This window comes from Salmo salar, chromosome ssa12, assembly GCF_905237065.1.
Source record: "Salmo salar chromosome ssa12, Ssal_v3.1, whole genome shotgun sequence".
Lineage (NCBI taxonomy): Eukaryota > Metazoa > Chordata > Actinopteri > Salmoniformes > Salmonidae > Salmo > Salmo salar.
This window is the reverse complement of record NC_059453.1, coordinates 77,740,524-77,756,638: the sequence shown is the minus strand read 5'-3', so window position 1 is coordinate 77,756,638 and position 16,115 is coordinate 77,740,524. Positions and strand designations below refer to the sequence as shown.

General features: G+C 45.8%; 1 protein-coding gene across 2 annotated transcripts; it reads right to left on the bottom strand.

Annotated features, from left to right (window-relative positions):
• Window positions 1-269: 269 nt before the first annotated feature.
• On the bottom strand, window positions 270-13,938 carry taf4a (TAF4A RNA polymerase II, TATA box binding protein (TBP)-associated factor). 2 transcript variants are annotated; one of them, XM_014133347.2, is made up of 16 exons: window positions 13,406-13,938; window positions 12,473-13,276; window positions 11,124-11,278; window positions 10,831-10,977; window positions 10,129-10,242; window positions 9,768-9,890; window positions 7,425-7,514; window positions 7,085-7,279; window positions 3,599-3,734; window positions 3,388-3,508; window positions 3,112-3,281; window positions 2,770-2,900; window positions 2,557-2,682; window positions 2,345-2,401; window positions 2,108-2,227; window positions 270-1,903 (listed from the first exon to the last, which is right to left on the bottom strand). In XM_014133347.2, exons 1-16 carry the CDS (start codon window positions 13,875-13,877, stop codon window positions 1,736-1,738), a joined length of 3,129 nt encoding a protein of 1,042 aa, XP_013988822.1. In that variant the 5' UTR covers window positions 13,878-13,938; the 3' UTR covers window positions 270-1,735. The 2 variants fall into 2 exon arrangements, with proteins under 2 accessions (XP_013988822.1, XP_013988824.1); XM_014133349.2 differs by having other exon boundaries at window positions 3,397-3,508; window positions 13,406-13,937.
• Between the last annotated feature and the right edge of the window lie 2,177 nt (window positions 13,939-16,115).

The following is a 16,115-nucleotide window of genomic DNA, read 5'->3' as shown; positions in this document are numbered from 1 at the left end:
TAGATGCTAGCAGACAGGAAATGAGTCAGGAGAATGTGACAATGTCTCAATCCTATTGGTTCAACCAGACGATTAGGACCACCTAAATTAAAATGAGCTACATGGAAAGTCTGTACAGTATATTGACCTTGCAAAACTACAGATCTACTACAACACTGTTCACCCAAGATCTGCAATAACCAAATAATATTTTTATTTCATAAACTGAACATGCAGACGTCAGTGATGTAGCATTGTCCTCTAGTGCATGAATATGAAAATATGGCAAAATATTTTGTACTTTTATTGAAGGAGTTTATTATCTTACAATCCTATACAAAACCATTGCAGTTAAAAAACTTTAGGTAAAATATTTACATATGAACAAGTGTCTGTGCAAAATGTACAAGAAATAAGGGAGACATACAATGCTCCCCCTTACTTTGATTTCTCTGTAAGAGACAAATATGTAAAGTAACAGGTACCGAAAAATCTTCATCTAAAATCAAAGTGATCAGGAAAATATACCACAGGCCAGGGCTGTCCAATGGGGCATCAGAACAGAAGCACAGATTATTGAACAGATAGGACAGCTTTAAAAATAATAACATCACCATTCATACCTCAGAATATCATCAAATCTAGGGTTAGAATAGAAGAATAATGCAATGATTTATAATAATTAAGTTATTTGAGAAATGGTAGAATACATGCAGTCCAATAAAACTAATAAAAATGAAACTTTCCTACATGCATGTGCACAGCTGTTTTGTGGTGACAAAGGGGTCTTTGAGTTTTTGTCCATTTTAAAATAGTTTTTACTATTGTTGAAATCCAATAATTCATCACTGCAAATACCTAAATTACCCAAAAATGCATAAAAAAATTATTAAATCATTTGAATACAATTGTAGACTATCAACTCATTCCCTCTAAAATACACATTTTCACACCTTAACCCATGCAGTAACACAGGAGATGGGATCTCAAAAACACAAATGGAGACTGAAAAGAAAAACATGTTTGATCTGATTACAGAATATAAATACAAGACATTGAATTCAAGACAAGCTCAAACAGAGAAACTAAAGAGACACATCGACTGCTTCAGATTTCAGAATTAATCACTAGACTAATTGCTTTGCTGTTCAACATTATATTAAAATATATGGCTTCTATTGTCAGGAAGGCAAGAAGAAATCAGAAGTGTTCAAACTAATTCAGAGGCCAATAGAATACCTATAACAAGATAAGGATAATTGTTCTTAACAATCGCTAGAAACACTGATGATTAATTATTAAAAATATTTTTTTCATATAAACACAATTATAAAATGAATTGACTTTTTTGTAGAATCGGTTTGCACACTACAAAATGGCCTTCCAAGTAAAATGTATAATAATGTGTATTAATTTATTTACAGTTTCATTAAAAGGGGATTCTAAAACAGTCAATAAAAAGGAAATAAAAACAGTAGAAAATGTGAGAGTTCCAGGATTGCTTTGATGGAAGGTGGAGGAGTGTAGAGGGAGCGGTCAGGGCCTAGAACCAGATGAAGAGCGAAAGGACAACCAGACTATACAGGAGAGACAAACGTTCCAGTCACTTTAGTTAGCTCCATTCACTTTGGCCTGGAGAATCTTGACATCATTGTATTACTGTCCTCTTTATCCAATTCTAGGGTACAGCCCTATTTGAGGGAGTTGCTTTAGTGGAGGTTAGGGTGACAGCTCTCTGGTCTGGCTCTCTCGGTGTCTATTTGAGGAAGCCTTTGTAGAGGAGATGGGAGTGACTGGTGTCTCTCTCATTCTCCAAACAGAAGAGCAGGTCCCTGAGGTTGACACGCGTGATGCGCTGGCGGATAAACTGTCTGGATGCTCCTGAACTACCACTACCAGACGCAGAGGGACTGGACCCTGAGCCCTGAGAGAGAGATGGGGGAGGGAGAGTGACAGTCAGAGAGAACAAGAGAGGGAGTTTGAGGTGGAAAGTGAGAAAGTGGCAGAGAGTTGAGGGGGAGTTTGAGGGCAAAAGACAAGTAAAAAAGGAGACAGAGAAGATTGTGATTTGACTACATGAAGAAACAGCCCACAACCACACTTTGAGAGAAAGTGGAGGCCATGTTACCTCAGCTCCAGCTGCAGCGGCTGCAGCCTCCATTTTCCTCTTCTTCCTGGGGCCGATGGCTGCCAGCGCCGTCAGGTTAGCTTCCTTCTGTCTCAACTGAAACAGCTCCTGCTGCTGCATCTGGAGACAAACACATATACACGAGATAGGCCTACACAAACACACCCCTACTATGGACACTTCGGTGACACATATTTTGTTATGCCAAATTCTCATAACCCTATCCATCCCTCTTACCTCTTTGGCCTTCTGTTTCAACCGCAGCTGCTCAGGGTCTTCTTGACGAGAACGAGACTGAAAGGACACCCATCAGAAAACAGATCGGAATGTGTTAACTGGGTCTCCCGAATAAAGTAATTAATGTCCACCCTCTCACCATTAGTGGCCCTAAAAGTCTAATATAATGGGAGTGATAGTGGAATAGGTCTGTGCTGAAACAGCTCCAGTACCTTTGCTGCCTTCATCAGAATCTCTCTCTCCTGCTCCTCTTTCCTCTGTTTCTCCATCTGATCCAGCTGCTCAAAGAACTTGATCTGGGCACGCATGTCGCTCGTCTGCTCGTACCGACTGTCCTCCTATCAACACATACATTCATTCACCATAAAGTACCAGACCATAGGAACACATGCTAAAGATGCAAATATGCACAAAACTGTACAGACCTTGAAGTTGATGTTCCTCTGCTGGGCCACCTCAGAGACTTTCTCCAACAGGTTCTGCAGCCTGGTCTGGGAGGCGTGGGACACGTAGTTCACTACCTCCGGCCCCAGATCACTCACACCAAACTTCTTACCTGAGGAGAGGAAACACTTGCAGTCAGTGAGGATCTAGGGAACCAGTGTGAAAGCTAAGCTCAAAGGTGCATCTTTCAGTGTGTGTAACTGTGTGTGTGTGTGTGTGTGTGTGTGTGTGTGTGTGTGTGTGTGTGTGTGTGTGTGTGTGTGTGTGTGTGTGTGTGTGTGTGTGTGTGTGTGTGTGTGTGTGTGTGTGTGTGTTAGTCTCACCTATTTCCAGTATTCTTCTGGTCAGTGTGGAGGTATGGAGGAAGGCCTCGTCCTTACAGGACCGTGTCACCACTCCCACCAGCTCGGAGTTGGTTGCCAGGATACGGGCACTCTCCTCAGACAGGTTAACCCCAGCCATAGATGCCACATCATTGATGTCATCATCATCCCTGGACACACAAAAAAACAGTCAGCCAGGCAACAGCTACATAACTTTTCAATCTTTCATTTTAGTTGTGATAATTGTCCCCCTACTGGTTTGTGGATGTGACATACATAGCTGACCTGAACGTGCCCCCAGCTTCCTTCAGCTTGTTCTTCTGAACTGCAGTGGCCAGAGAGGCAGCACCAGGAGACGACTTAGATCCAGTCAACACTCCAGGCTTCACCACAGGGACTGGGAGATAGACAGGAGTCAGAAAGAGATCAGACAGATATGTTTTATTGGTTTCTCTTTTTGTATCACATTGTCTCCTCCCCCACTCACCTGTCTGTAGCTGTTTGAGCTGCACCTGTGGCTGTCCCAGCATGATGCGACTGTGGGGGGGCGGACCTCTGAGGGTCACCATGGGGGTCATCTGAAGAGGCCTTACCATTGCCCCCTGCTGCTGAGGCTGGAGCACCTGATGGTTCAAGGTTAGGGGTCAATGGGGCAGTTGGAAAGATGTAGGTGGGAAATCCTTTCATATACACTATAAATACACAAAAGTATATGGACACCGCCTTCAAACAATTATTTCAGCCACACCTGTTGCTGATAGGTGTATAAAACCGAGCACACAGCCATGCAATCTCCATAGTAAACATTGGCAGTAGAATGGCCTTACTGAAGAGCTCAGTGACTTTCAACGTGGCACCATCATAGGATGCCACCTTTCCAACAAGTCAGTTGTCAAATTTCGGCCCTGCCCTAGCTGCCCTGGTCAACTGTAAGTGCTGTTATTGTAAAGTGGAAACGTCTAGGAGCAACAACGGCTCAGCCGCAAAGTGCTAAGCCACACAAGCTCACAGAACGGGACCACCGAGTGCTGAAGCGCGTAAAAATCGTCTGTCCTCGGTTGCAACACTCACTACCAAGTTCCAAACTGCCTCTGGAAGCAACGTCAGCACAATAACTGTTCGACGGGAGCTTCATGAAATGGGTTTCCATGGCCAAGCAGCCTTACACAAGCCTAAGATCACCATGCGCAATGCCAAGCTTCAGCTGGAGCGATGTAAAGCTCGCCGTGTTTGGATTCAGGAGCAGTGTAAATGCGTTCCCTGGAGTGATGAATCACGTTTCCCCATCTGGCGGTCCGACGGACTAATCTGGATTGGCGGATACCAGGAGAACGCTACCTGACCCAATGCATAGTGCCAACTGTAAAGTTTGTTGGTGGAGGAATAATGGTTTGAGGCTCTTTTTCATGGTTCGGGCTAGGCCCCTTAGTTCCAGTGAAGGAAACTATTTTTTGTTTGTTGTACTTTTTACCCCTTTTTCGTGATATCCAAATTGGTAGTTACAGTCTTGTCCCATCGCTGCAACTCCCCTACGAAGGTCGAGAGCCATGCGTCCTCCGAAACACGACCCTGCCAAGCCGCACTGCTTCTTAAACACTGCTCACTTAACCCGGAAGCCAGCCGCACCAATGTGCCGTCCAGCTGGCGACCGAAGTCAGCTTGCAGGCGCCCAGGCCCGCCACAAGGAGTCGCTAGAGCGCAATGGGCCAAGGAAATCCCGGCCGGCCAAACGTCCCCTAACCCAGACGACGCTGAGCCAATTGTGCATCGCCTCATGGGTTTCCCAGTCATGGCCGGCTGTGACACAGCCTGGGATCAAACCCGGGTCTGTAGTGACGCCTCAAGCACTGCGATGCAGTGAAAGGAAATCTTAACACTACAACATACAATGACATTCTAGACGATTCTGTGCTTCCAACTTTGTGGCAAACAGTTTGGGGAAGGCCCTTTCCAGTTTCAGCATGATAATGTCCCCGTGCACAAAGCGAGGTCAATACAGAAATGGTTTGTCAAGATCGTTGTGGAACAACTTGACTGCCCTGCACAGAGCCCTAACCTCAAGTCCATCGAACACCTTTGGGATGAATTGGAACGCCGACTGCAAACCAGGCCTAATCCCCCAACATCAGTTCCCGACCTCACTAATGGTCTTGTGGCTGAATGGAAGCAAGTCCCCGCAGAAATGTTCCAACATTAGTGGAAAGCCTTCCCAGAAGAGTGGATGCTGTTATAGCAGCAAAGTGAGGCCCAACTCCATATTATTGCCCATTATTTTGGAATGAGATGTTCAACGAGCAAGTGTCCACATACTTTTGTTCATGTAGTGTACTTCTAATACTACCGATTTTAATAAGAGTAAACAATGAGATGTGATTATAATCTATCACTAATAATAGCAATATGGTGGTATAGTACCTCTCGCTCTTCAAGAGAGCGAGAGTTGCACCCCTTCTGAAAAAACCTACACTCGATCCCTCCGATGTCAACAACTACAGACCAGTATCCCTTCTTTCTTTTCTCTCCAAAACTCTTGAACGTGCCGTCCTTGGCCAGCTCTCCTGCTATCTCTCTCAGAATGACCTTCTTGCTCCAAATCAGTCAGGTTTCAAGACTGGTCATTCAACTGAGACTGCTCTTCTCTGTGTCACGGAGGCGCTCCGCACTGCTAAAGCTAACTCTCTCTCCTCTGCTCTCATCCTTCTAGACCTATCGGCTGCCTTTGATACTGTGAACCATCAGATCCTCCTCTCCACCCTCTCCGAGTTGGGCATCTCAGGCGCGGCCCACGCTTGGATTGCGTCCTACCTGACAGGTCGCTCCTACCAGGTGGCGTGGCGAGAATCTGTCTCCGCACCACGTGCTCTCACCACTGGTGTCCCCCAGGGTTCTGCTCTAGGCCCTCTCCTATTCTCGCTATACACCAAGTCACTTGGCTCTGTCATATCCTCACATGGTCTCTCCTATCATTGCTATGCAGACGACACACAATTAATCTTCTCCTTTCCCCCTTCTGATAACCAGGTGGCGAATCGCATCTCTGCATGTCTGGCAGACAGATCAGTGTGGATGACGGATCACCACCTCAAGCTGAACCTCGGCAAGACGGAGCTGCTCTTCCTCCCGGGGAAGGACTGCCCGTTCCATGATTTCGCCATCACGGTTGACAACTCCATTGTGTCCTCCTCCCAGAGTGCTAAGAACCTTGGCGTGACCCTGGACAACACCCTGTCGTTCTCCACTAACATCAAGGCGGTGACCCGATCCTGTACGTTCATGCTCTACAACATTCGCAGAGTACGACCCTGCCTCACACAGGAAGCGGCGCAGGTCCTAATCCAGGCACTTGTCATCTCCCGTCTGGATTACTGCAACTCGCTGTTGGCTGGGCTCCCTGCCTGTGCCATTAAACCCCTACAACTCATCCAGAACGCTGCAGCCCGTCTGGTGTTCAACCTTCCCAAGTTCTCTCACGTCACCCCCGCTCCTCCGCTCTCTCCACTGGCTTCCAGTTGAAGCTCGCATCCGCTACAAGACCATGGTGCTTGCCTACGGAGCTGTGAGGGGAACGGCACCTCCGTACCTTCAGGCTCTGATCAGGCCCTACACCCAAACAAGGGCACTGCGTTCATCCACCTCTGGCCTGCTCGCCTCCCTACCTCTGAGGAAGCACAGTTCCCGCTCAGCCCAGTCAAAACTGTTCGCTGCTCTGGCACCCCTATGGTGGAACAAGCTCCCTCACGACGCCAGGACAGCGGAGTCAATCACCACCTTCCGGAGACACCTGAAACCCCACCTCTTTAAGGAATACCTAGGATAGAATAAAGTAATCCTTCTAACCCCCCCCTTAAAAGATTTAGATGCACTATTGTAAAGTGGTTGTTCCACTGGATATCATAAGGTGAATGCACCAATTTGTAAGTCGCTCTGGATAAGAGCGTCTGCTAAATGACTTAAATGTAAATGTAAATAGTACCATTGGGGTAGTCTGCCCCTGTTTGCTGATGACAGGCTGGAGGTGTGGTCTGATGGTTTGGGCTGCAGGGCGCAGGGCTGGGCTGTCCAGTACCACCGTGGTGGGGGTGGTGGCAGGGGCCTGCTGCTGGAGCCCACTGTGCTGGATGAAGGCTGCCGAGTCTGGGGTGAGCTGCCGCAGGGCAGGAAGGCTCCTCTGGAGGACAAACAGACAGAAAGGCAGAGATAATTTGATCATTTGGCAGAATAGTTTGGTGGGTAAGCAAACTGGTGGGTGGGTGCTGAAGACTGGGTCATAACTCGGTTTTGTTTATTCAATGGTACGTAGGAGGATTCCTTACCTTGAGGAAAGGCACGAGGTAAGGCTGAGGTGAGGAGTTGAGCTCTCTGTATAACCTGTTGGTGAAGTCCTCGACTTCAATCTTCCCTTCCTGTTGGAAATGAGAACAGACCATCAGTTCCAAAGAAATATGCAAAATGTTCATCATCAGATTGCAATCCCTGTCTATTGTGATACTCTCAGCAGCTGACACCAACAGTCCTGATCTCTACCTGGATCCCATCAGTGGTGTGTGTGGTCTAGAGGTGGCACCACCCAGAGTGGTGTAGCGGAAAAAAATTCTGGGGCCTGTAGTTTTTTTTCTGATCTGGTAACCTAACCCGGTAAACCTCTAGACCTTATATGGTATAATGTGATTAATCTGTCGTAAAAAGGTTTAATATGGGCCATGATGGGACCAGAGTTTTTCTAAATCAAGTCACATGGTTTAAAGAAATCTCCTGGCCTTGGGGAGGATGAAAACTCTGTCAAACTGCAGCAACCTTGTACTTGTTCATAAGAACTATATTTTAAAGAAGGACTAGGGGGGATTCCTATTCAGAAACCTCTTAGAAAGCAACCTCTTTGGACAATACAACACACAGGGCTGAGTTTGCTTCATGCAGGTTTGCATTGTGTATGTCCTGCCCTATGCAACTGCAGGCCTAATTAAAGATGTATTCAGTCTGTCAGCTATTGTGTTTATTGATTCATTCCAGTTAATAATTTTGGATTGAAAAAGTCTAGGTAAACTAGTCAGCCCAAGTTTTAATATACTGAACAAAAATATAAAAACGCAACATGCAACAATTTCAACGATTTTACCGAGTTACAATTCATATAAGGAAATCAGTCAATTGAAATACATTCATTAGGCCCTAATCTATGGATTTCACATGACTGGGCAGGGGCGCAGACATGGGTGGGCCTGAGGGCATATGCCAACCTACTGGGGAGCCAGGCCCAGCCAATCAGAATGAGTTTTTCCCCACAAAAGGGCTTTATTACAGACAGAAATACTCCTCAGTTTCATCAGCTGTTCGGGTGGCTGGCCTCAGACGATCCCGCAGGTGAAGAAGCCAGATGTGGAGGTCCTGGGCTGGCTGTTACACGTGGTCTGCGGCTGTGAGGCCGGTTTGACGTACTGCCAAGTTCTCTAAAACGACGTTGGAGGCAGCTTATGGTAGAGAAATTATTAACATTAAAATTATCTGGAAACAGCTCTGGTGGGCATTACTGCAGTCAGCATGCCAATTGCACACCCTCTCAAAACTTGAGACTGTGGCATTGTGTTGTGTGATAAAACTGCAGATTTTTTTGGGTCCCCTGCACAAGGTGCACCTGAGTAATGATCATGCTGTTTAATCAGCTTCTTTATATGCCACACCTGTCGGGTGAATGGATTATCTTGGCAGGATCACTAACAGCCATGTAAACAAATGTGTGCACAAAATTTGAGAGAAAAAAGCTTTTTGTGCGTATGGAACATTTCTGGGATCTTTTTTTTCACTTCATGAAACATAGGACAAACACTTTACATGTTGCGTTTATATTTTTGTTCAGTATATAAACCAAATTTGATCCGATTCACAATTTCTCACAAACAAAATGGGCTACAAATACACAACGTTACCACTTTGTTTACCCTGGCCAGAGGGACAGGGCGCATAGTAGGCAGTTGCTGTTGTTAGTAGCCTACAGTTGATTAGACTGAAAAATAGTGTTATTTCCATACAATACCGCATGTCAGATGGCTAATGTTTAGGTGTATAGGCTACTACATTTATGGAAGAGTTTTTGCTTTTATTTGAGCTTTATTTAACTAGGCAAGTCAGTTAAGAACACATTTTTTATTTACAATGACAGCCTAGGAACAGTGGGTTAACTGCATTGTTCAGGGGCAGAACAACAGATTTTTACCTTGTCAGCTCGGGGATTCGATCTTGCAACCTTCCTGTTACTAGTCCAACGCTCTAACCACTAGACTACCTGCCGCCCCACAGAGTTTTTGCTTGTGTCTGTCGGGAGTGATGTGTTATCACGCTTGCTAAATAAATACTGGAAGTTGAGATAACGCCTTAAGCTTTGTGCCCAGACCATGCGACCTGCAATTTACTTGAATCTGATTGGTCAAGACACGTTAAGAGCCTGAAGCAGCATTCCGATGTGAAGGCCAGAGAAATTCTGCGCGAGTTGTCAACTCATGAGGCAAAACCGTCAAAAAAACAGCACTTAACACTTTGCATCAATATATTTTATTAAACTAAATCAAAAGTGGTGTGACGCTGCCACACCTGATTGAAAAGTGCGGTGGCAAATGCCGCCTCGCTACATGTTCTCCGGCAGCCCTGGTGTGGTCACTCACCAGGAGATCTTTGACCAGGTCTTTAACGTTGGCGGCAGTCTCTGAGGACTGCTTCCCGCTGGACGCCAGCTTGATTAATGTAGACAGGAAGTTCTTGCATTTCTTCACATTCTCCATCGTCTCCTACAGCAAAATAAACAGGGGGCAGCCTTAGAAACAAAGTCAAGCTCCTTAATTCAGGAACCATCATGGGCTCTTACTTCATCAAAAGCCATCATATCCTTCTAAATTTGCAGTATTTTTATTGTTTACCAGAGACCATCAAAGCACTAGAAATACAGCTATGGTCTAGCAAAGGAGCATTCCCTGAACAGAGGACCTAGCCCTGACCAATGGGGGTGGGTGGAACCTAGTTCCGCACCGTTGCAAAGGTGACAGTGGTCCCGGGTGATGCGGTGACGGTCCTCTGGGTGGCCCCTGGTAGCGCTGTCCCCATAGAAGTGCCTGCAGCAGCCCCTACCACAATCATGGGACTCTGGGGGGGAAATACACACATCATGCAGGTTGTTATATTCAATGCACCATAAGCCAGATCAAATGTATGACTAAAATAGTGAGCTTTGAGGAGACACCTCATTGAAGGGGAGGAGAGCTATAGCATGGGGCTCCACACACATACTATCCAGCACTGGCCGACAGCAAACACTCTTCAGATCCCTTTAAGAGAGGACCCAGTGCATACAAGACCTGAGAGAACTGAAAAGGAGTCAGAAACTGTTGGCCCGGGACAAATCAGGCATTCACTGAAACCACTGGCTGTGATAATGAGTGTGTGAGAGCCTGCAGCTTGCACTCATAGTAGATACACAGAAAACACACATACACACACACTAAACTGACACACCAGGAAAGCACTCTCACACACAAAAGGGGATTCAAGCTCAAAAGAGATGCCTACGTTACAAAAGTGCCCCTCGAGAGAATTTAAAAAAGCAAGTTTCACATGACTGGTGCTGTTTCTGCCTTCTGCTAAGGCCCTACTGTATAATATAACCTACTGTGTGCATCCTACTACATCTCTCCTGCTCTGCTGTAGCCCCCCACTGCCTGTCCCCCACTGTACCTGTAGGACAGGAGGCCTCTGGAGTGTGGTGGTGACAGGAGGCTTCTGGAGGGTGGTGGTGACAGGTGCAGAGGTTGGCACAGGCGAGCCCTGCTTGATGATAGTGGTGGGAGTCACCTGCCTAGTGAGGATGGGCGTTCCAGGAGCCTGAGGAAAAGAGGAAGGTTTAAGATTAATTTAAGACTAATTTAACCTGGAAGGGAATGATCTGAAAAGGGGGGTGGCTGGTGGTCTGATCTGGAGAGTACTTTTGGGGGTAGCTGGGCTGAGGTGACCTTGTCTATTGAACAAACCTGGACTGAGGTGATCTGGAAAGGAGGAGTGCTGGTGGGGGTGGCTGGGCGGGGGGCCATGACTCCCTGGGATTGGGACTGGGACTGCATCTGAGCCAGGGTCTGCTGGTGGATCATCAACAGCTGCCCACTCTCACTGCGCACCAGGACCATACCTGTGGGAGAGAGAAAAGGTCATTCGACTTCCCCTAACCGTCCTGTCACAATGTTAGATTCCCTTTACAACACTTTGTAACACTGTAATACATTTGTAACAACACTCCTCTACATCAACAGAAGAGGGATTCTATAGAACAGGTAGTACTTGGCAGCAGTTTAGCTCCGATTCCCACATCTGCTAACATTTAGCTGAGAGATAGAGCGCTGGATAAGGGCCATAAACACTGTGCCATTTCATGCTAATCAGTCTTCCTAAAGAAGCAAGGCGAGACAAGGTGGCAGAGTTCCATACAGACCGAGGCGGCAGTGTAAACGAGTCACGCTGTAATCTACATGGTAATGCATCGGGACACCGTGCCTCGCCACAGGGGGATCAACACTGACTACGCCACTAGAAGGGTCTCAAGAAAAAGACTGGCTGCATTACAGGCACAGCTGGTCCTGTATTCACAGAGAGCTCACAGAGGACAGGATATTATACACACACTTCTTAGACAGGCTGGCACATAGGGCAGCAACAGTCTCCACTTCTGGTGGTGGTCGTCATTATCATACAGGTAATACTGTAGTAGTGCTCTTACCAGGCCAGAACGGTATGCTGTACTTGCATATGTCATATCCCTGTTTGCCTTCCCTTATATCTGTTGGTGTTTATGAGTGATCAAACTTTTTACTGTGTAGGCTAAATGTTACATGACAGAATAAATAAAGCATAGGGATAACAGAAAATATATTGAAAAGCTAGTATTTGATTATCTACTTGTCATACATCAATTTCCATTTCCTGAGTGTTAACAAGAGTTGACAGGAATGTTAACAGTGCACGGGCAGAGAACAGCGCAGCATAGACACAACAGGAGCGCGCTTGGGAGGCACAACAGGGCACTCACTCTACATCAATTCAATGAACAACCAAGACAGATCAGCAGGGAAAGTTCGGGATTTTCTGTGCAAATGATGAAGCAATGAACAACCAGTAAGTTTTATCCCTTTGATTGACGGGTCAACATCATCAGAGAATAATCAATGAAGCAGCAAGTATACTATTACAACACCAAGTCTGCAATATACTTCTATTTCACTGTCTTTAAAACGATGTGTAGGCATAAAATTATAAATACCAGAACAATATTATGTTTTCGTATATTACGTTTTTGTAAGTATTTAATTTCAAAGCGAGACAAGCGTACCTGGGGGAAGCTGGATGTTCTGAACGTTGGGCTGGTTCGGAGATGTCTGGGGGTGCCGAGGCGCCAACACCTGTTGCGCGATAGAACGGCTCCCTCCCGGGCTCGCAGCTACTGTCACCGGAGTGGAAGCCCTCGGTGCGCTCTGGAACGACGGGTTCGTTACAGCACCAGGAGCAGTCTGTATGATTGTTTTGGGCGCCTCTGCCATGATGATGTGCGACCCCGAACTGACAGCCACAGAAGTGGGCGACTGACCATTGTTCAGGCAATCGAAAGGCAATCCCGCATTAGGACCATTCATCGCTGTACCCGATCCCGCAGTTTGCATAGATGGCCTCACAATATGTGATATAGCAGGTCCAGTGCCCAGACTCGCAGCGTGAGACGAGGTGACAACATTCTGAGAGTTCACGAATGATGCCTGGATGATAGTGGTGTTCAATGAAGGTGGCATTACTGCACTCGCATGTCCTTTTGACAACCCCGGCCCGTTGTTGACAACTGTGACAGCTACCGAGGCATTGCCGCTACTCGTGCAACTACTTGACAGCGGTGTCCCACTGAGAGAGACAGCGCTTCCTGAATTGTGACAGTTCAATAAACTGCCTCCATTCAACGTTTGAGTTGCGGAAGAGGATACTTTCCCCCCGTGGTTTGGGAGAGGAGTTATTATACTGGCACTGACAGCAACAGTCTTTCCTTGGCCGTGTCCTGCCGATGAGTCCGACTCACTCGATGAGGCATCCATAGCTGAACCCTGGGACCTCGTATTACTAATAATGACACCCCCTTGCACTCCAGCCCCTGTTGTGGAGCGGAAACAAGGGTGAGAGAAGGGGGTGAACAATGCTAAGTAGGTACTCACAAGATAAACTAGTGTTTGCTTTCGTTTACACTTGAAACAACAAGCAAAACAACGTTACCACAGCATACCTGCTTTTGCAACCTCTTGAGCAAGTCCCCGTTTGTTCTGCTGGACATTAGCATTAAACCCTGTCCCGGAACTGGCCATGTGTTTAGCGACTGTCTGGCTACTTGCCTCAGGGCTCTCGTGACCCGAAAGCTCGGACTCAAGAGACCCCACAAGATCACGAACTACTTTCTCGTCCACCTCAGCGTTAAAGAAAACCTCATCTAGCAAATCGGAGCCTGCCGCCATCTTCACACTGCTGCAAGCTATGGAGCATCGAAAGTGACGCGCGCATGCGCAGACTACATGCAACGTCACCCCACAGAGATTCCAAAGTGCTGTGATTGGTCGTTTCCCGGTGATAAAGGGCGGGACAAATGGCTCCTGACTGACATTACGAAGGATGTAAGGGCTGAAACAACACTGAACAACAACAGCTAGTGGGGAGAAAATCGACTCGATAGTACATGTTGTATGACGCGTATTTGCGATCATATTGTAGCCAACTGATTGTGGAATTACTCTACGCTATATATTCGATAATGAAATTATGGGTAGCGACAGGATTTTAACCCTACATTTAGACTAATTCCCAGGTGGAGTGCTACTGTGTCCTGTGCTCTGGGGCTTCAAGATGGCTACGCTGTTTTTGTTCAGCTAGTTTGGAGCGCCACTGTAGAAATGCGTTTGGCCACGCCTCTTACAATACAGTTTTTGCATGCTGTCAAAACCACATGGGGAGTGTCAACACAGAGGAAAAGTTGGGTTCTGTGTAAAATACATTTATGGAATTGATAAAACTTGAGAATTTGCTGTTTTTGATAGGAAATTCCTATTGTTAGGCATGTGTATGCCTATATATCCTTTTTGTCTTATTTCAGATATCTGAACAAAAAAAAACAGCTCACAGACAATGCATATCTTGGAGACAAGTAACCTAAATGTAAATATATATATATACAATTAAAACAAAAAAATAAGACTATGACAATATGTTGAAGGCTATTTATCTGTGCCATCATTGCCTAAAAATCTTAGCCCATGCCCTAAAAGGGTTGGTTTCCCAGACAAAGCTGCCTAGTAGTATTTTTCAAAAGCACACTTAATTGAGAATCTCCAATGAAAGTGTATTTTTTTTTTGGCCAGGACTATGATTAATCGGGAAATTGTCACTGAATGTGGTTATAGACGAAGATGAGCACCAGCTACAGATTTTTTTGTGGTTCATTTATCCCACAAATAGGGTTGTGTGTCTCCCCTCAAAGATGGAGAGGAGAAAATTGCGCACAAAAAAACCCCATATTGAACAGATTGGTTTTTAGATGCATGAATGACTGAAAAATATATTTAACATTCCACAGTGCATAGGACACTTGATGCCCCATCAATGATAGGCCTATGTGCCATGGGTAGCCTAAATCCATATTGAGTTGTCAGAAAATGTTTAGGCTATTCCCTAAATCCAACTTAAACATTGCTCTCTAGGCATATTAAAGGGATGTGTTGCAGTGATACGACAATCATTTAATTTGTCTTCTAGGCTATAATTTTAATGGACATGTGTCCCCCAATTGGGTTTGTAATATAAAGCACCAGCTTTAACAAATTGTGCACCTGCTGATACATTCGAATTTGGTGTTTGCTTCAGGGAATGCTCAAACAAGACGGCTTGTGTTGAGAAGTAGAAATAAAAGCTACTTAACAGCAACAATGAGCACTGGAATACCTTATAGTGGAAGTAAAATAAATCTAATATCGAAGACCTGTCTGCCCTTGACCAGCACAAAAACATCCTGTGGCGTACTGCATTAGCATCGAATTGCCCCCGTGATATGCAACCTTTCAGGGAAGTTAGGAACAAATATATGCAGGCAGTTAGAAAAGCTAAGGCTAACTTTTTCAAACAGAAATTTGCATCCTGTAGTACTAACTCAAAAAAGTTCTGGGACACTGTAAAGTCCATGAAGAGTAAGAGCACCTCCTCCCAGCTGCCCACTGCTCTGAGGCTAGAAAACAATGTTACCACTGATAAATCCACTATAATTGAGAATTTCAATAAGCATTTCTACGGCTGGCCATGCTTTCCACCTGGCTACCACTACCCTGGTCAACTGCCCGACACCCTCCACAGCAACCCGCCAAAGCCCCCACAATTTCTCCTTCACCCAAATCCAGATAGCTGATGTTCTGAAAGAGCTGCAAAATCTGGACCCATACAAATCAGCCGGGCTAGACAATCTGGACCCTCTCTTTCTAAAATTATCTGCCGCAATTGTTGCAACCCCTATTACTAGCCTGTTCAACCTCTCTTTCGTATCATCTGAGATTCCCAAAAATTGGAAAGCTGCCGCGGTCATCCCCCTCTTCAAAAGGGGTGACACTCTAGACCCAAACTGCTACAGACCTATATCTATCCTACCCTGTCTTTCTAAGGTCTTCGAAAGCCAAGTTAACTTCTTTGGGATAGGGGGCAGTATTTTCACGGCCGGATAAAAAACGTACCCGATTTAATCTGGTTACTACTCCTGCCCAGAAACTAGAATATGCATATAATTAGTAGATTTGGATAGAAAGCACTCTAAAGTTTCTAAAACTGTTTGAATGGTGTCTGTGAATATAACAGAACTCATATGGCAGGCCAAAACCTGAGAAGATTCCATACAGGAAGTGCCCTGTCTGACAATTTGTTGTCCATCTGTTGCATCTCTATCGACATTACAGCATCTGTGCTGT

Coding starts and splice junctions, on each gene's coding strand:
- taf4a (XM_014133347.2), bottom strand. CDS start 13,877: ATGATCGCAAATACGCGTCATACAACATGTACTATCGAGTCGATTTTC. Junction 10,978..11,123: donor TCCAGATCACCTCAGTCCAG/GTTTGTTCAATA, acceptor TCTTTTCCTCAG/GCTCCTGGAACGCCCATCCT. Junction 7,280..7,424: donor ACCTCGTGCCTTTCCTCAAG/GTAAGGAATCCT, acceptor TTTGTCCTCCAG/AGGAGCCTTCCTGCCCTGCG.